General features: G+C 45.3%; 1 protein-coding gene across 3 annotated transcripts in view; it reads left to right on the top strand.

Annotated features, from left to right (window-relative positions):
* Nucleotides 1-2,788: 2,788 nt before the first annotated feature.
* The window catches only part of PIK3AP1 (phosphoinositide-3-kinase adaptor protein 1), a 48,743-nt gene continuing 31,291 nt past the window's right edge, over nt 2,789-20,240 (top strand). Inside the window, exons 1-2 of one of the 3 annotated variants that reach the window (XM_065671756.1) lie at nt 2,789-3,125; nt 11,242-11,658. In XM_065671756.1, the coding sequence (XP_065527828.1) occupies nt 2,804-3,125; nt 11,242-11,658 (739 nt within the window). In that variant the 5' untranslated portion in view covers nt 2,789-2,803. Of the gene's footprint in view, nt 3,126-10,065; nt 10,229-11,241; nt 11,659-20,240 lie in introns of those variants that run through there. The other 2 variants (XM_065671757.1, XM_065671758.1) reach the window with 2 other exon arrangements.

The raw sequence follows: 20,240 nt of genomic DNA, 5'->3' as shown, positions 1-20,240 counted from the left end.
TGTTACGCCTTTCACGTTTCCCATATCTAGCCCTCTGCTTTTAATCATCTCTAGATGCTGCTGTGCCCTGTGTGTGGGTTCTGTCTGTCGTGTGCAGTTAGCTAGTGTGTGTTAAATGCTTGGGCAGGCTGTGTGTGCAGCAGAGCACCCCTGTTGGTGTCTCTGCAAGGTGCTGTGTGTGTACTGCTGAGGAAATGAAAAGCAGCTCATATAGTGGAGGATTGTACTATAAGATACTGACACTTTGTGCAGGTGCTGCTGCCTGTAGTGTAGGAAAGGGGCATTAAGCTGAGGGATTGTTATGGGTGTGTACCTAGTTTTCAGATAGCCCTGATCTGGCCTGCCCCTGTTATATATGGGATAACTTGCTTGTGTTGCAGAAAGGAAGCTGTTTCCAGGAATCAGTTCTTCTCTTAGTTTTTGTAGCTTCCATCCACAGTAAGCTACAGCTGGAAGCTTTGTCTGCCAAGCTCAGCACAAGATCTGCTCTTCTGCCTGTATCAGAAAGGAAGAGATGCTGCTATTGCTGATAAACTGTCCTTATTTTAAGTTCTGCTGTCTGAATTAACTGCTATGAGGAACAAGGGAAATGAGTGTGTCTGTTTTGCTGGCTTGCTTTGCTTCTTGCCTGGCTAGTAAGCATTTCCGTCTCCTACCAGGCCTTTGCCAGTGAGGTCTGTTCCCACGTGCACTATGACTGCTTCTCTTTGGAGGTGTGTGGCTGTTTAGGTGCATTCTCTGTGTTGTGCCTGCAATTGTCCAGGTGACCTGGCCGGGCAGTAACCATGCAAAGAAAGCTATATTGTTCTTGTATTCCCCAAGGGAGTAGTGGGAGATCCTGCTGCTGCTTGTAGCATACTACTTCCTCCCCTCACACACTCCTCATAGATCTTAGCCCTTCCCCTTGGCTGGCATCTCTCTTTTGTTAGGACTGCAGGGAGAGCTATTCCCTTCAGAAGAGAGCATTCCCGTGGGAGGTCTCTGTCATACTCTTGTGGCCAAGAAGTGAAAAAGATGGCATGGGTATTCAAGCGCATACTGAGTCCGTTCCTTGTTACCCCTCAAAAATACCTAGCAAAAAACCCCAATGGCTTCAGGAAGAGCAGTCCTGCCTTTTTCTTTGGACAGGGATAAGACAGATCCTTGAGAATAATGCTGCAAATGCAATGGTGTTCCCATGCTGAGTGAACTGAAGGGAGGAATGATCAGACTTGGGAGACAGTCACCTTTGGGCAAGTGTGGATGAAAAGCTCTCTCCATTTCTTCATTTTGTTCTTAACTTGTTACAAACTGTGTAACTCTCCCTTCCCTTAGGCCAGCGTAAGGGGGCTTTTGCCTCACTTTGTTATCTGAGTTCTTCGGTGGAGGTTGCTGTGAACAACCTCCACCTAAGCTGAAACAACAACCTAGCAGTTATTTTACTTAGGCTCCTTTGGGAAGGCTCATTAATTTCACTTTAGCTTCCTGGGGGCTTTGCATTGATTAAATAAAATACATAGCACCATAATGGACACTAATCCATATGGAGAAGCCCCATGGGTTCCCACAGAGCAGGAAGCTGACTCTGCTACCCCTCTAAGGCTTTAAAGAGCAAAATAATTTAAAACTTGTTCCAAGGAGCACGTTGAAATCCTCATCTAACATCAGAGAGATTATTTTGGTTTTAACATTTTATTCTGAATGTTAGAAGATAAGCACGTGGGAAATAATGTAGAACAATCATTATAAAGCCGTATATCCATGGTTATCCACCTGCTTTACTAGTTCTTAATACATGTGTATTATTCAATAATAGTAAAAGTATTTGGCTAGAGACTCTAGTTTGCAACTAGTAAATTTTTGTCCCTCACACAAATCCCATGTAGATTCTGTATTTGCTCCCTTCCCCAGTTCCCAGGTGTCGTTTATTGTGCGTTTTCAGGGTGATTCAGATGGGAAAGTACTGGCTTATCCTCTGCAGACCTGGAGTTCCTCAAAAGGCTGTATCATCAGGAAGTGCTTTTTATCCTAGTACTTTCTTATTGTGGGAGCAAACGCTCTGCTTTGGAAGGCAGGCTGTGGCACACAGTTTGTAAGCTTCAAGTAGGTTTGGGATAAAAAAAAGATTCAGAGGTCACAGGAGAGTTTGACCAACTTCTAAGTCAAAGTTGATTAGTTAGGAAAGAGTTGGTTCATTAGTGTTTGTAACCAGCTCTGTTTCAACATTAGCATTTGTGACATTAAATAAGCTGCAAGCACAATGGCCTCTGCTTGGGGAATGATTGTTTGGGAATCTAGCTTGTAAGGTATCTGCTTTTGTTTTGCTGAAGTGCAGCAAGAAAAGACTTCACTAGTTCTTACCAAAGTTGTGGTTTTGAACAGAAATCAGTGCAAGTTTGCAAAGGAATAAGCAATTATTTAGGCAGAATCTGTTGCCTGTGTCTAGCAACAAAATGAAGTTGAATCTTACTCTCTGAACTCCAGCAGTGTCCTTTCACTGCTTGTTTTCTCTGTACTCAAACATGAGCATAGTCATACAGAGTCAGGTAAATCTAAGTTAAAAGACAGCATCTTCTAGAGGGAAATACAGAACACCAAGATGCTTCATTCTACGTGGAACAATGTTTTCCCCTAGGAAAAAGTAAAACTCCTTGCTCATAGGAGACAGAATTCAAAGCCAGCTTTAGGGGTGTACATGGATCAGGTCTTGCTTGTTCTCTTCCACAACTATCGCTCGAAGTTTCTTGTGACCAACGATAAGGAGTTTCTGTATCACCATAACACATAAACTTTCCTCGCTGTAGCGCTGTTCGCTCGGCCACGCATGGAATGTGTGATTGGAGCCAGCTGGAATTTCCCTCCAGTGCCAGGAGGCTCCCACCGCGTACCTGCCTGGAGGGGGACGCACCGCCGGCCTCGGCGGGGCCGGTCCGGAGCCGGACCGTGCCCAGCTCTGCAGGGGGCGTCGCGGGCCACCGTCGCTGCCGGGTGCCCTCCCGGGCGGCGGGGCGGGAGGCGGAGCCCGGTGCAGCACCCGGCCGGGGTCGAGGAAGTGACCGTCTGTGGGGGGACTCGCCGTTCCGCCGGTGATGTGAGGGAAGCGGAGCGGCGCCTTCGTCGCCAGTCCCGGACCATGGCGGCTCCAGGTAGGTGCTGCGGCTGCTCGTCCCGGGAGCTGGGGTAGCGACGGGGCTTCTCTGCCCGGCTGGGCTGGGCTGGGCGGGCTTTGCCTCCCGCTCTGCCCCCCGCTTTGTCCCGGCTCTCCGAGAAGCGCATCCCGTGAGCGGGCTGTCTCGCGCGTTGGTGCCGGTAAATGGGGACGTAGCGGAGCGCCGCGTCCAGTCGCGACTCAGTACCCGCTCCCGCCTGCGGGGCGGTGCTGCTGCGCGGCTCTGCTCGCCCCTGCTCTCGGCTGCTGGGGGAAGGGGAAACGGGGTCCCCTCCCCGAGTTTAGGGGAGCCCCGGGGATCTTCAGAGCAGCGGAAGCTCCCTTGTTCGCAGCCAGGTTGTTGCGCTTTATGCCTTATCTTTCTTCACTTGGCGTAAGCACTGGGCAGGTGCTGGCAGAGCTATGTCTTCAGTGTACCTCGGGTTGGCAGCTCAGCTGGCTCTAAGGGAGGGTATTCTGTACAGCAGTGTGTCCCTGTTCAGTTTGGCTGTTTTTCAGCTCGGGTGTTTTTCTGTGATGTTTTGCAGAGAAGTCAGTTCTTCCTAAATACTGCTTTATCCCCCCTGCATTTGCATACTTGCTTTTTAGGATATGACTTGATGCCCCTTGTGACAATGGCACAGGATCACAAACAAACTGAGCTAGTTTGCCATCAATGAAAATATCTTAGCTAACACATGTTCAGGTAGAAGTGGTTAGAGTAGAGCTGGAAACTCCAGGGGAGAAGGGTTTAACCTATATTGTGCAAGCCTTGCTAGTGCCCAGTTTGCAAGTTCCCCTCCCTGCACGGAAGTGTACGTGTTTTATCTAAAAAAGGAGAAACGTGCCATTCTCAGGGTGTGAAGTAACGTTTGTGTTTCACTGGCGTGTATCTCCTTGTGATGTAAAAATAAGTTAAACTGTGGCCTCAGGAGACTTGTGGGCAAAACTACGCTTCTTATAAACAGAAGGTGATTTCACAGAGATTCTTAAAGTAGAGCAACTTTAGGTCCACATATCATAATTCAAATCTCTTGTTCCTATCACTGAAGTTTGGCTGGCAAGGCTTATCTACTTTGATTCTGCTGTTTCCTCTTGCTTTTTATTTAAAACAAAGGTTTTCTGTTCCAGTCAAAGTGAGAGGTCTCTCTAGGATGTTAATAATTATTTTGTGATCACTGTTACTTTGTTATGCATTCCAGTTAGGCAAAGAATGCATTTATCTCCTCATACGTCACTTAAATACATACACTTCAGGCACAGAAATATGAAAAATGCTGAGGACATCTGTTAACAGCCCACCACCTCTTGGAAGTGCACTCTCTTTAAGAATCTGATTATTAAGACACCTTGGGTTGGGTTTTATTTATATCATAGCTAATTGTCTTTAATAGGAAGTGAGTCCTCCTCTACCAAGGATTGATATTTTGGGCTGCCATATTCATACATGTGAATCTGAAAGCAATCTGAGAAGTTAGCTTTAGAGGCTACGTAGTGATTTTCACTTAGTAACAATTTGGGGGAGATTTGATCTAGTAGATGAAAATAGATTTGCTTGCCATTGCGTATGGTCATCTGAGTTGGAGTTATGGATTTCTCTGTCAGTTTTTTACCTCGTCTGTGAACAATGAGAAGTCATGGACTACTTAGGAGAGGGATGTGAAAGATGACACAGAAAAGATGTATGATTATTATTAGAGACCCTGAATTGTCTTTATGGGACCAATAAGTACAATGGAAAACTATTTATGATCTGTAAATTGAAAAAGGTCAAACCTTTTGGCTTGTACGGTGAAATAATAGGTAATAACAGTTGATGACATCTGATTCAAGTTTGGGAAGTGTTAATTGGGCAAGATGTAGTCTTACCCAGAGCAGTGCCAGCTTCCTGCAGTATTCTTTAGCTATTGCAGTGGTAATCAGAACCTTGCAATATGGTATTAATCCACTATCCCATGTTTGCTCTGGACTCAAGGATTGTTACCTCACTTCTCCCAAACATGGTCTGAAGATGACCCTGATTTATTATAGAAGGCAGACACAGGGACTGTGAGAATGAAGACCTTGGGCCCACTGTGGGAGAGGGTCTGGTTCGAGACCATCTTAAAAATATGAACGCGCACAAGTCTGTGGGACCTGATGGAATCCATCCGCGGGTCCTGAAGGAGCTGGCAAATGAAGTTGCTAAGCCACTGGCCATCATATTTGAAAAATCATGGCAGTCAGGTGAAGTTCCCGATGACTGGAAAAAGGGAAATATAACCCCCATTTTCAAGAAGGGGAAAATGGGTGACCCAGGGAATTACAGACCAGTCAGTCTCACCTCTGTGCCTGGTAAAGTCTTGGAGCACATTCTCCTGGAAGGCATGCTAAGGCACATGAAAAACAAAAAGGTGCCTGGTGACAGCCAGCATGGCTTCACTAAGGGGAAATCCTGCCTGACCAATTTGGTGGCCTTCTATGATGGGGCTACAGAATTGATGGACAAGGGTAAAGCAGTTGATGTCATCTCCCTGGACTTGTGCAAAGTTTTTGACACTGTCCCACACGACATCCTTCTCTCTAAATTGGAGAGATATCAATTTGATGGATGGACCACTCAGTGGATGAAGAACTGGCTGGATGGCCGCACACAAAGAGTTGTGGTCAATGGCTCGATGTCCGGCTGGAGACCGGTAACGAGTGGTGTCCCTCAGGGACTGGTGTTGGGACCGGTCTTGTTTAACATCTTCGTCGCTGACATGGACAGTGGGATTGAGTGTGCCCTCAGCAAGTTTGCCGATGACACCAAGCTGTGTGGTCCGGTTGATATGCTGGAGGGAAGGGATGCCATCCAGAGGGACCTTGACACACTTGTGAGGTGGGCTGATACCAACATTATGAAGTTCAACCATGACAAGTGCAAGGTCCTACACCTGAGTCGGAGCAATCCCAGGCACAGCTACAGGTTGGGCAAAGAAGAGATTCAGAGTGGCCCTGCAAGAAGGACTTGGGGGTGCTGGTCGATGAGAAAATGAACGTGGGCCGGCAGTATGCGCTCGCAGCCCAGAAAGCCAACCGTATCCTGGGCTGCATCAAAAGGAGCGTGACCAGCAGGTGGAAGGAGGTGATCCTGCCCCTCTACTCTGCTCTTGTGAGACCTCACCTGGAGTATTGTGTGCAGTTCTGGTGTCCTCACCATAAAAAGGACATGGAACTGTTGGAACAAGTGCAGAGGAGGGCCACGAGGATGATCAGGGGACTGGAGCACCTCCCATATGAAGATAGGCTGAGGAAGTTGGGGCTGTTCAGCCTGGAGAAGAGAAGGCTGCGTGGGGACCTAATAGCAGCCTTCCAGTAGCTGAAGGGAGCCTATAGGGATGCTGGGGAGGGACTTTTCGTCAGGGACTGTAGTGACAGGACAAGGGGTAACGGGTTTAAACTTGAACAGGGGAAGTTTAGATTGGAGATAAGGAGGAAATTCTTTCCTGTTAGGGTGGTGAGACACTGGAATGGGTTGCCCAGAGAGGTTGTGAGTGCTCCATCCCTGATGGTGTTCAAGCAGGTTGGATGAAGCCTTGTGTGGGATGGTTTAGTGCAAGGTGTCCCTGCCCATGGCAGGGGGGTTGGAACTTGATGATCTTGAGGTCCTTTCCAACCCTACCTAGTCTATGATTCTATGATTCTATTTGCTTCTCAAAGAGGGGCTATGAAGACATGATACAGTGTATCACTGTCAGATATTTTTATCCTCTTGCCATGGGTCTTCTGTGATTTTTGACTGAATTGCTTCATTCCCTTCCATTCTGTTTATAAACTGGGGAAAGGTTTGTATCATGTTCTGTCTCTGTACTATTTATTCTGTGGGCCTTACACCACAATCAGCATTTCTACAGTACTAGTTTGTAATCTCATCAGTCTTTTAGCATTGCTCTTTAATAGAGTGAGCAACTAAGCACTGAAGATGCAGTTACAGCAGAAAGAAGATATTGTTAAAATTTTGTTGCAAAACTAACAGAGTTACACTTGAGAGTGTAAAAAAACTTTTGGAACTGTTGGCTGGTGAAAATCTTTCTCCATCTTGCAATTGCATATACTATTCATATCTTTTTTTCTTGAATTTAAGGCTTCCTTGTGCTTGCTTTTCCAAAACCAGCCTGTTGTCAAAGCATCCATCTAAGGTTTAAAGAAATACAATGCTTGGTGTTCACCTAGGGGTCTCCTTATATGTTTAAAATAATTGGAACATACATTGTGCTTCGAAGTGTGCTCTTAGGGTTTTTCTGTAACTGATATGTGACAAGTTGCAGGAAAACTCCCCCAAACATGCTGTATTCTCCATGTATTGCACTTTCCCCTGAGGAATGTGCAGTAGTTTGTACTGCAAAGGAAAGTATTTCTTTAGACAAATAATAGCGTGATCTAGGAAAGTAAGTCCTGTGTCATCCTTCTTTTAAATGGTGATTTTGCAGTTGAAACTATTTCTGGATTTCTGCTCTTTGAAACAGTCCTGTTGCTGACTTAAGCTTATTTAGCTCTTGAAGATCCCCTTCCAGTATTTTTGCTTATGAACATAGAGAGTTTCCTTGGCTGTAAAAGTGGAGTCAGTAATTTTATTTCTCAGTTCTTCTTTTGAAAGTGCTGTTCCTCAGTTTATCCTAAAAGTGTAAAAGGCCGAGGTAAGAGGGCTGAGAAGAGCTGGCACAGCCCTGTTGAGGCGAATGGTGTGCCAGTAGAGAAATACTATCTAGGGAATCAATACATTTCCTAAACACTAGGTAAAGTTCCTTCCTGCTTGTTGCAGAGGCTACACTGCTCTGGGTGGTGTCGTTTCTGGGGATATAAATGGTGGCAGGGAACTTGCAAAGTCTGTCAAGTCTGCGTCTTTTGCCTGCGTATTGGAGAAGGGAAGCTTCTCGGATACTTAGTGCTCCTACCGTGCAATGCACGTTTAAAATCAGTGGCTCCCCCACCCTGCATCCCCTCCAAGCGCAGCTGTTTCCTTTCATTGAAAGACTTGAGAAGGTCCTGTTTGCTAACACGCTTAGTTGTGGAAGCTGTGCTCTTTTTAAAAAGGCATCCTTTTAAAAAGGATTTGGCATTCCATTTAATAGAACATTAAAATGCTCTGGAGGCAACTGCTGCTTTCCCCAGTGTCCAGAGGTGGGACTTCTCTCGGAGGCTGCCAGGGTGGGACTTCAGGAGCCCTGGGCATACCTCGGGGAGCTGCTGTATCATCTCCCTGTCCGATGAGGTTTGGCTCAGCTGGCTGTGCTGTAGAGTATGGTCTTCATTCTTAGCACATAGTTGTGTTGTCCTTTCCCACGGTACTGCGTATGCATCAACATGTGGCACTGAAATCATAGAATCATATGATCATAGAATACCAGGTTGGAAGGGACCTCAAGGATCATCTGGTCCATCCTTTCTAGGTAAAGCATGACCTAGACTAGATGTCCCAGCACCCTGTCCAGCTGAATCTTAAGTGTCCAGCATCGGGGGAATCCACTACTTTCCTGGGGAGATGATTCTCATGGCTGATTGTTCTCACTGTGAAAAATTTTCCACTTGTGTCCAGTCAGAATTTCCCCAGGAGTAATTAACTTGTGTCCATCGCCCTTCATCTTTTTCATGTGACTCCATGTAAAAAGGAAGCAGAAGTCTCTTGTGCTCCTCCCTTTCTAGAATAAAACAACTGACCTCCTGAATTCTGCTTGGTTTTCCTGTTTCTGCTCATGTGATTCTGTTGACTTCGTCAAGTGGTGTTCAGCCAGAAGGGGCGTTTTTGCCATATTGTTGTTCTCGCTGGTGTTGAAGCCATTTTCTTTTCACAGCAGTCCTGCACTCTTACCTTAAAGGTCCCAAGGCTTCGGGTCTGTTTGCTTTATGAGTTTGCTGGATCCTAGCCATTGAGAATGCTGACTCTTACAGGCCTCCATCTGGGGTTCAGGAACTGTATTCACCCAGAAACAGGCTGCTGTTCTAGTGAATACTGCTGAACTGCAGTGTCCATGTTCTTCATAGCTAGGACATCATCCTGTCACTGCTAGAGACTTCCCATTTATGTAGGTAGCTGTTGTGGTTTAAACTCAGCCACACAGCTCGTCCACTCACTCCCCCCTTTCTTTCCCTCCCCCTACTCCTGGAGGGACGGAGAGGAGAATCGAAAAGAATGCAACTCCCACGGGTTGCGATAAGAACAGTTTAGTAACTAAGGTATAACACAAACCACTACTGCTACCACCAATAATAATAATGATAAAGGAAATAACAAGAGGAAAGAATACAACACCTCAACACCAGCTAACTGATAACTCACCCCACCCTGACCGAGCACTGACCGATACCTCGTCCAACCCTGCTGTCTACTAGCCCTTCCGGGTAACTCTCAGTTACATCCTGGGCATGACGTGCTGTGGTATGGAATACGTCTTTGGTCCGTTTGGGTCAGGTGTCCTGTCTCTGCTTCCTCCCGGCTTCCCTCTTCCCTGGCAGAGCATGAGGCTCGGAAAGTCCTTGGTCAGACTAAAATATTGGTGTTATCAGCTCTGTTCCCAGGCCAAAAGTCAAAACACAGCGCTGCACCAGCTACTAAGAAGGAGAAAAATAACTGCTACTGCTGAACCCAGCACAGGAGCCATAACCCTATTTGTTGAGAATAGAGCACATCTCCACACTTCCCAACTTTGCCACTTCTGTTCAACTACAATCTGAAGTTGGTAATTGTCTGGTTTAGAGCTGGGGTACAGTAGCCTATACATCATTTCAACCTTCATTTCTTAATGAAGTCTGTTGGGAAGGTGTAGTCTTTGGAGGCTGTTCAATTTTGGTTGAATTTTAATAAGGCGACTACAAAACTGTCATCTTCAATTCTGATAAATCCACTCTCTGCAGATGCTGGTTTTGGCATGCAATATTTTAGACATTGCCTTCTACTTTAATTGGGAAAATCTGTCTTTGTTTGCTTGCTTCTGGATGGAGAAGGGTTAGAAATGTTGACACTTTTGAAGAGTCAAACTGGCATTAGATGACAATTTCCTAATAAGATTTGAAATGCTCAGCACTGAAATTTGCTATGGGACCAGAGCCATAATCCTCAAATGTGGATATACTTCTTCACAGGTAAGCAAGAAAAATAAATTTAGACTTAAAAGTTTTCTGAGATTGGTGGGAGAGTACTGTAGCATGTCATACTTGTTCAATCTATATGTAAGCATACTGGCAAGCTGGAAGCATCTTTAAAAGTGCTTTCATTCCAGAGCATAGAAATGCAGGAGTGTGTAAGTAGGAGCCTAGGGAATTACGGAATAAGTTGATTTTGGTGGGTCTGGTTTGGGCTGCACCACTGTTCTATTAGATCTTTCCCTCTGAAGAGAGAGTTTGTCATGCCAAAGTGATTGGGCAACATTTGTATGACCATTCTAGGGGAGGGACTCCAACACAGGCTTGTAAAATGTCTGAAGCCTGAATGACTGAACTGCTGTGCTGTGAGCACAGGAGCTGGTGTACCCTTCAGTTGCATGCATGCTTTGCAGGCAGTTTGCTCTTTGCTGCAATGAGAGCAAATGTCTAACACCATGAAAGCCATAGTGACTTCCTGTAAGCTTTGTGGGACCTCATTTAAATAAAGGCCTTTCTTATTTTAGGTGTGCTATGTCTAGCGTATACTCTGCTTGAGCGTGTAATGGTTTGCAGTTGTGTTGCAGGGACCATAAAGTTACCTAAAATGATTTCACTTCACACACAAAGGTGAACCCCCCTTCTCAAGCTAGTTTGTTTCGGAGGTTGAGTTTTTGTGGGTTTTTTTCCTATCAGCATGCTTTAAATCTGTAAATCTCCACATGTGGTTTGTTTCATACTACATAGGAAATACTGTTTCATAAGAAGGTTTTTGAAAATTAAAAAACTACTTACATTTTAGTGGGGTAAATGCAGATAGGAGTTCAAGCATGCTTAGGATTGCTCTGTGGCTGTGAACATCTCACTTTGGATATATCTGCTGGTCTTTTGAAGAGCTTTGGAGCTTCTGACATGAATGACAGGGACAACCCTATGGGTTTTTTGCTGCAAAGCTGTGGGTCAGTTCTTGCTTTGAATTTAATCTTCCCCCCTGTGACCATCTTGTACCTGTACAGGAACCCCTGGAGGATATGATGTGCTGATCGTGTATGCAAGTGACGCCACTGAATGGTGTCAGTACCTCCAGAACCTCTTCCTCTTTACTCGGCACATTCGAAAGCATCGGATTCTAAGCTACCAGCTGGAAGGCAAGTCTGCCATCTCACAGCAGGAGCTGGACCTTTTCAGTAGAAGTCGGAGCATCATCCTTTTGCTATCTGCTGAGCTGGTGCAGAGTTTTTATCTCCCTCCCATTCTGCAGAGCCTTCAGGAAGCCTTATGCCCCCCACACAAAGTAGTCAAGCTGTTCTGCGGTGTTACGGACTGTGATGACTATTTGAACTTTTTCAAGGACTGGTCTCAGTGGCAAGAACTCACAAATGATGATGAACCTGATGCTTACCTTGCAGCTGTCAAGAAGGCCATTTCAGAAGGTAAGGTAGCAGCCATGGAGTTATGCTTCCTGGCCAGGGGCTGGGGGAGGGAGATATGTGGTATTGTTTATCCTTATTTTAACAGTGGTAACACGTTTTACTGAAACAGAAAACTAGAGAAAATTGCACAACCCTTGTAAACTAGGAAGTTTTGCAAGCCGATTTTTCTCTGTCTGGTCCATTGGTCCCCAGTTCAGGAGAGGTTACTGATGACTTACAGAGAACTTCTGAATTTGAAGGTTATCATAGGTGCCTGGCTTTGAATGCGAATCAAAAATAAAAACTGAGTACCTTTGAAGTTATGCCAGTAAATATTGTGCCCTGCACTTTATTGACCCTAGTTGATGGAAAATTATCTTTTCCTTCAGACTTGCATTTCTGTCATACCAAAACCAAAATAAGCTTGTTTAGTATGTATTCCCTAGCACTGGGCCTAAAGCCAGATTTATAACCATACTGGCAGCAGATCAGCTTGTTACTTATGACGGAATGGCAGAGATTACCTGGAGAATTGCACTGATCGCCTTAAAAATAATTGAACTAGTCCACAAGTGATCACGTCATTTTGTACTCAACAGAGGACTTGACAGCAGGAGACTACAGAGGCCCAATGTACTGAGTTTCAATTGAGTCTGAACTTTCCTAAACTCTAGGGGGGTGTGTGGTACTCCATTCCTGTAATTTCTGTGGAAATGCAGGTGGAGAGCTCTGGGGAGTCATGCTGCTCAGGATGTTTTTATGACACTGCCAAAAATAGGGTTGTAGTGTTCTTTGTCAGCCTTATCAGGATTGAAGTCCTATGGTTGGCTTAGGATTTGTCTGTATTTAGTGGTATAAATGAGTCAGTGCAGTCTTCTAGTGTGTCTGGTGGTGTGTGCATAAAGGTGCTTTATGCCAGGATAATAATGGCAATAGTGACAATGACAGATTTATCACAGTAAAAATCAATTTTGTAAGTTATGATCTTGGCCCAAACAGCCTCCCTGAAAAAAGATGACTTAGATGATTGTGCTGAAGATGGTATTCTCAGGTAACAAGGTCACAACAGATATTTCCTAGTACCTTTTCAAAACCTGCATAAACTAAAATTTGTATCTTCCTTTCAAACACCCCTAAACCACCTTGGTTTTCCAATAGATAACCTAGGACTAAAATAATCTGTCTCCTTTGCTTTAAGCCTGGAAGAAGACAGAGAACAGTGGCTGAGCTTTTGTACTCTGGAAAAGAAAACTGACCAGACATTAATTTAACTTTTCTGACTGTATCAGATCCTTCCTCTGTGTGGGGAAAAAAATTACTAGGTGACCTCTTCCATTGTGTGATTCTACATACCAGGTTTTGTGAATGGCCTGAGATGCAAATGTTCTGATACTTCCCCTGGAGAGAAGACAACCCCAGGTGTACATAGTTCCCTTTCTGGCTGAAACTGGGAAAACTTTCTTCTTGGTTGGTAATATAAATTAGTATCTGCCTTACGGTCTGGTTGCAGCCAACCACAGCATAAGAGAGTTAGTGTGTTTGTGGCAGCAGACCTCTCCCATAGAGAAACACAGCCTGTACTCTGCTCCCAGGACTTCATTGCTAGTATTTTAGATGAAGATGAATTTTAGAGTCAGGAGCTCTTAGAAGGTCTCAGTTAAGTCCATTCTGTACGTCAAACTGAACTTTTCCGGAGTAAGGCAGCCCTCCATTGCTCCAGTACATAGCAGAGAAAGTCTATGACCATATTTAGAATAGAATCATGGAATAGTTAGGGTTGGAAAGGACCTCAAGATCATCTAGTTCCAACCCCCCTGCCATGGGCAGGGACACCTCACACTAAACCATGTCACCCAAGGCTCTGTCCAACCTGGCCTTGAACACCGCCAGGGATGGAGCTTTCACAACCTCTGTGAGCAACCCATTCCAGTGCCTCACCACCCTAACAGTAAAGAACTTTTTCCTTATATCCAATTTAAACTTCCCCTGTTTAAGTTTTAACGCATTACCCCTTGTCCTATCACTACAGTCCCTAATGAAGAGTCCCTTTCCAGCATCCTTATAGGCTCCCTTCAGCTACTGGAAGGCTGCTATGAGGTCTCCACACAGCCTTCTCTTCTCCAGGCTGAACAGCCCCAACTTTCTAAGCCTATCTTCATATGGGAGGTGCTTCAGTCCCTGATCATCCTCGTGGCCCTCCTCTGGACTTGTTCCAACAGTTCCATGTCCTTTTTATGTTGAGGACACCAGAACTGCACACAATACTCCAGGTGAGGTCTCACAAGAGCAGAGTAGAGGGGCAGGATCACCTCCTTCCACCTGCTGGTCACGCTCCTTTTGATGCAGCCGAGGATACGTTTGGCTTTCTGGGCTGCGAGCACACAATGAAGCCGGCTCATGTTCATTTGCTCATCGGTCAACACCCCCAAGACTCTCTCTGCAGGTCTGCTCTGAATCTCTCTTCTGCCCAACCTGCAGCTGTGCCTGGGATTGCTCCGACCCAGCTGTAGGACCTTGCACTTGTCATGGTTGAACTTCATAAGGTTGGCATCAACCCACCTTACAAGTGTGTCAAGGTCCCTCTGGATGGCATCCCTTCCCTCCAGTGTATGAACTGAACCACACAGCTTGGTGTCATCGGCAAACTTGCTGAGGGCGCACTCAATCCCACTGTCCATGTCAGCGACAAAGATGTTGAACAAGACCGGTCCCAACACCAGTCCCTGAGGGACACCACTCGTTACTGGTCTCCAGCTGGACATTGAGCAGTTGATCACAACTCTTTGCATGCAGCCATCCAGCCAGTTCTTTATCCACTGAGTGGTCCACCTATCAAATTGATGTCTCTCCAATCTAGAGACAAGGATGTCATGTGGGACAGTGTCAAACACTTTGCACAATTCCAGGTAGATGACATCAGCTGCTCTACCCTTGTCCATCAGTTCTGTAGCCTCATCATAGAAGGCCACCAAATTGGTCAGGCAGGATTTCCCCTTAGTGAAGCCATGCTGGCTGTCACCAGGCACCTTGTTGTTTTTCATGTGCTTTAGCATGCCTTCCAGGAGAATGTGCTCCAAGACTTTACCAGGCACAGAGGTGAGACTGACTGGTCTGTAATTCCCCAGGTCTTCCATTTTCCCCTTCTTGAAAATGGGGGTTATATTTCCCTTTTTCCAGTTGTCGGGAACTTCACCTGACTGCCATGATTTTTCAAATATGATGGCCAGTGGCTTAGCAACTTCATTTGCCAGCTCCTTCAGGACCTGTGGATGGATTTCATTAGGTCCCATGGACTTGTGCATGTTTAGGTTCTTTGAAATGATTTGTGTGGGTGACTTCCTCTGGAAGGAACTTCTCTCCATGTGCCTTCACCAATACTTCTAACAGCAGTGTCAGCATGCATTGAAAAATTAAGCCTGATGCAACAATGACCAAACTTCAGCTGCAGCTTCCTAATAGTTGAATCTTGAGCTAGTGGAGTGTATGACCCAGGGCATGGTGACGGCAAATACCTCTCCAGAGCCTGCACTCTGGCCCTGCTCAGGTTGTGCTGTTGCCTCTAGCACAGTTGTTAGGCTGTGGTTTGTTTAGTGCATCATGGGAACATGACACCCCCAGACATCACACGATGACAGCCATTTTGTTTTTATTAGTTTAGTATAAATTGAGAAAGCAGGAAGCACTCATCTAGCCTTTTTGAGAACTAGCTATGTGCTGGCACTGACTCTTGCTCTCTTGTAGATGGGACTTTTTTACTTTTACAATTTTTCAATCCTGGCAAGCTGCAGAAGGCTGAAGGTTTGCATCGACAGGCACTTCTGTCATCTGTGAGGAAGTTTTCCAGGCTAACCAAGTTTTTCAGGCCATGCAATAACTGTGGGACATTAGAATTGTCAGGATGGCACTGTACCAGCCAGCTCAGGTCTGACAGGGTATAATCAGCAGCCAGGGTGCAGTGACCAGCATGCTACTTAAGCCCTCTTGTTTGACTTGTGGTATCACACCATGCTGTGCTGTGTGCATTGGACAGCTGGAAGCCTGTGCCGCACATTTGGAGTCAGTGACCTTTCTCTTCCTCCTGTGTTCTCAGAGCTCCGTTGAAGTATGTTTTGTATTATGCATATTTCTTCTTCTCTAGTTTATTTCAGTCGCTACCTATGATGGCTTGAAAAAATTCAAATTTTCTGCTTTAAAAGTTGATGTTTCCAGAGCATTTGCTATTTAATCAGTGGCTTTGAACTTAATGTACCCAAGCAAACTCTTGTGGGGAAAAACCCAGGGAAGTCAACATCTGCCTGAGGTTGCTAAGGTGATAACTGAGTGTAAGAGCAGCTGTGAACTGTGCTGTTGAAGGACAAGTGCAGCCTTGGCTGAACAGAGCTCTCATGCAATGAAATGGACAGGAAAGAAAGATCAGTACTAGCGAACTTGTTGCAAAATCGGGGAGGTCAGGAGTGGGTATAAAGAAGTATGTGGTAAATATGGAGGACAGTGGGCAGTTAGAAGGAAAATGAGAAATTTGCTGGAGCCCTGTAGATGAGGAAGAGCTGAGATGTTAGTCCACCTAGTGAGGGGTTTATTGTGAGATACTAGAGACCAAGGCAGTGATCTTTTGTGGGAGGGAAATGGCATAACAGAAACTGCACAAGGTGTTGTCATTCTCCCTCCTGTACATGTTAGGGAATTTAATAAACTTCCTGGCTTTCATTTGTTGCACTGGTGAAACAACAAATGAAAATTGAGAGCATATCACAGAATCATTCAGGTTAGAAAGGACCTCTTGAGATCACCTAGTCCAACCTCCTTGCTCAGACATGGTCAGATAAAGCAGGTTGCCCACGACCATGTCCAGTCAGGTTTTGAATGTCTCTGTAGGTGAAGACTTCACAGTCTCTCTGAGCAACACATTCCAGAGAATGTGTTGTTTGACCAGCCTCAGAGTAACAAAGCATTTTCTTGTGTTCACATGAAATTTCATGTGTTTCAGTTTGTGCCCATTGCCTCTTGTCCTGTCAGTGGTCACTATGGAGGAGAGTCTGGCTCCCTCTTTTCTGTTCCCTCCCATCAGGTAAACATTGTTAAGATTTACTCAACTCTTCTCCATGCTGAAGAGCTCCAGCTCTTGCAGCCTCAACTTGTATGAAAGATGCTGTGGCTCCTTATTATCTTTGTGGTCCTGTGCTGGACTCTGGCTGTAAAGCTGAAGTAACCTTGGAATAGGCTATTCAGAGTTTGAGGTCAGGTTGGACAGATGCATGAGGTGTTCTCAAGTATGTCTTAACCAGCGGGATGAAGAGATAGTATATGGGACATTCCCTTCAGCCTGACACCTCTAGTTGTTTGGTTGCTAGCTTTTGCTTGTCACTGCCATTTAGGGCTAGAGACCTAAATTCACAATGAATTTTTAAGTTTGGTGAACTTCTCTCCTGTTACTGTAGGGGCTAATGTTAAATGATCTGTTCAGTGATGATCTATAAATTCTTATTTGTTATGTATGTCAAGATTTCTCCCAAAAGTCAGGTTTTTCCTGGGCCTGGCTAATAGTCTTTCATTGAAGGCTGTCAGTTTGTTCATTTGATTGCTCAAACTCTGTGTTAGGCCTTTAATGCAGTTATGACTTTCTGCTTTACCATGTACCTATTTCAGGACACAAGTACAGTGAAATCCAGTATTATCTGTTATGTTACCCTTATACTTGAGATGTCCTGAGGAATGACAAAGCAAATAGCATATCTTAGAAAAATAGTCTGTGGCTTTTGTGGATAGATTTGAACTTTACTTTCTTTCCCTCCCTTAAAAATGCATTCACTCACATTGTTACTATCTGGTGGTTTTTGTGGTTTCTAGTAAAAAGCTGCCTTTAGAAGTATTGAGAGCTGCACACCTTGGCATAGGACAGGGGTGATCTTATCTCATTACAACAATTCATTGAGGTGTGGGTGCTTTGTACTCTATGGTGACATTGGTAATTATTCCTCTGACAGTAGCAGTTACTGTGTTTATTATGCTGTGTCTGTTTCTGACAGGTAGCACTTTAGTCAGGACTGCTCTTTCAGCCTAACACTGAGACTTGCAGGTGAGGCAGTAGTTGAGATACTATAAACTGGGAACTGCAATCATTTTCTCCACAGCTCTATTCTGTTCCTTATGGGAACATGTTCCTACAAGATGGGGTACTGTAATGTGATTTCCAGTGCCTGTGGAGTTTGCTGTTGCATGTGGAGGCAGAACAGGGTCTCAGTGTTGTAGCAGCTCTTCCCTGTGCTGCTTGTTAAATTTCATAAAGCATGGCCATTGAGAAACACTGAATACAGAAAGTAATCCTGCTAGGAAGAGGCGTGACATGGCCAAGTACTTTATGGGAAAGTTGTGCCACCCCCTTAAAGGATACAACCTGGAAATAAAGCAGCCAAAAAGAGTTCTGCAAGTTAATTTAAAATCCCTGGTCATCATTTTAGAGAAGGATCATGAAGCTATGACAGATCAGTGCCTGCATGAAGCTAGCTCCTTAATATTTGGCCTTACAGCAAATGATGCTCTGGAATCTATTCTATTGTTAGAGAGCTAATAGTGCATCCCTGGGACTCCAGCTTATCAGCACACCAAGTTCATGCAGCTCTAACTTCCTGCAATGCTCCTCTGGCCCTGCTGGTATCTCTTTACTTGTCTCTATGACGTCCTAGAGGAGATCCTAGCATTGCATTTTCCTCACAAGCTGTTGTCTTCAAGCCCTTATTTTGTGCTCCTATGTCCTTACAATGCTCCTGAAGAGTTTTTAGTCGTGTGCATGCCATTTTCTGCAAGGTTCATTTTGGCTCTTAGCTGGTTCTGGAAATTGAAAATTGCATGTGGAAGCCTGTGACATCCAAGTTCGTGATCTCTGCTTCATCTTCAGAGTCTGTTTGGATCAGAAGTACAGCAAGAGGAAAGCTGGAGGTTGGAAGACACAAGAATTGGTGTGCAAAGCTAAAGGGACAGAGAAATGTGAAACTGGGGACCATTTATTGTTTCCTTCTGGCTCTTGATGCTCTGTGGATGAATATGTTCTGAGTAGTCCTATCTTGGCGAATAACATCCAGCGTTTATTTCTGCCAGCTTATTAGAATGATCTTGAAGACATAATGCAGCATGATCATTTGCTGTACTGCAGTCTTCTCTCCCTCCCTTGCTCCTTTTTTTTTCCCTCTTTGAAGGGGCAAAATTAAGTGAATTCTTAAAGCTGTACTTTTCTCTGTTATATTGTGTTGAAATAAAATATATGCTTCTTTGACCCTGCTTTTTGAAGTGGAACAGGTGAGGTATTAGTCAGCCCTCTGGGTGCAATGAGAGTCCACCTCATTATATGGGAGCTCTGCAGCCTGGCTGTGTCTCACTGCCTATCAAGGAGAGGAAACTGTGATGCTCTTGCACAGGAGTCAAGGTTGAGAGAGCATAGTCGTGGCATGTCCTTCCTTGCAAATGCTAGTATGGTTATAAATGACTGGTGCTGGGAGCACAGAGACTTCAGAAAGCTGGTTAAAACAATCAGAGAAACCTTAACTAAGTCCCCAAGTGATACTGACAGAAATGCATGAATGACCTTATCCATCTGTAGCAGACGGGACTGAGCAGTTGAAATAGAATCATAGAATCATAGAATAGTTAGGTTTGGAAAGGACCTTAAGATCACCTAGTTCCAACCCCCCTCCCATGGGCAGGGACACCTCACACTAAACCATGCCACCCAAGGCTCTGTCCAACCTGACCTTGAACACCGCCAGGGATGGAGCATTCACAACCTCCCTGGGCAACCCATTCCAGTGCCTCACCACCCTTACAGTAAATAACTTCTTCCTTATATCCAATCTAAACTTCCCCTGTTAAGTTTTAATCCATTACCCCTTGTCCTGTCACTACAGTCCCTAATGAAGAGGCCCTCTCCAGCATCCTTACAGGCCCCCTTCAGGTACTGGAAGGCTGCTATGAGGTCTCCATGCAGCCTTCTCCTCAGGCTGAGCAGCCCCAACTTTCTCAGCCTGTCTTCATACGGGAGGTGCTCCAGTCCCCTGATCCTCCTCGTGGCCCTCCTCTGGACTTGTTCCAACAGTTCCATGTCCTTTTTGCGTGCAATTCTGGTGTCCTCAACATAATACTCCAGGTGAGGTCTCACAAGAGCAGAGTAGAGGGGCAGGATCACCTCCTTCGACCTGCTGGTTACACTCCTTTTGATGCAGCCCAGGATACGTTTGGCTTTCTGAGCTGTGAGCACACACTGAAGCTGGCTCGTGCTCGTTTTCTTATCAGCCAACACCCCCAAGTCCTTCTCTGCAGGGCTGCTCTGAATCTCTTCTCTGCCCAACCTGTAGCTGTGCCTGGGATTGTTCCAACCCAGGTGTAGGACCTTTCCCAGTTGCAGGATGGATGACCTGTTTTCCAACAGAAGGTGCATCATGAAATCCCAGTTTAAGCACATTAAAAGCAGTGCTTCACAGCTTTTCATGACAGTATGAGATTCAAGCAGTTCTAGCATGGGTGCATACTAGGTTTTTAGACAGAGGCAATGAAATGATAGCCTGGAACTAGTAAAGTATAGAAACTAGTGTGGTCAGGGCTATAATAGACTT

Source organism: Lathamus discolor, chromosome 3 (assembly GCF_037157495.1).
Source record: "Lathamus discolor isolate bLatDis1 chromosome 3, bLatDis1.hap1, whole genome shotgun sequence".
NCBI lineage: Eukaryota > Metazoa > Chordata > Aves > Psittaciformes > Psittacidae > Lathamus > Lathamus discolor.
This window is presented reverse-complemented; position numbering and strand designations above follow the sequence as displayed.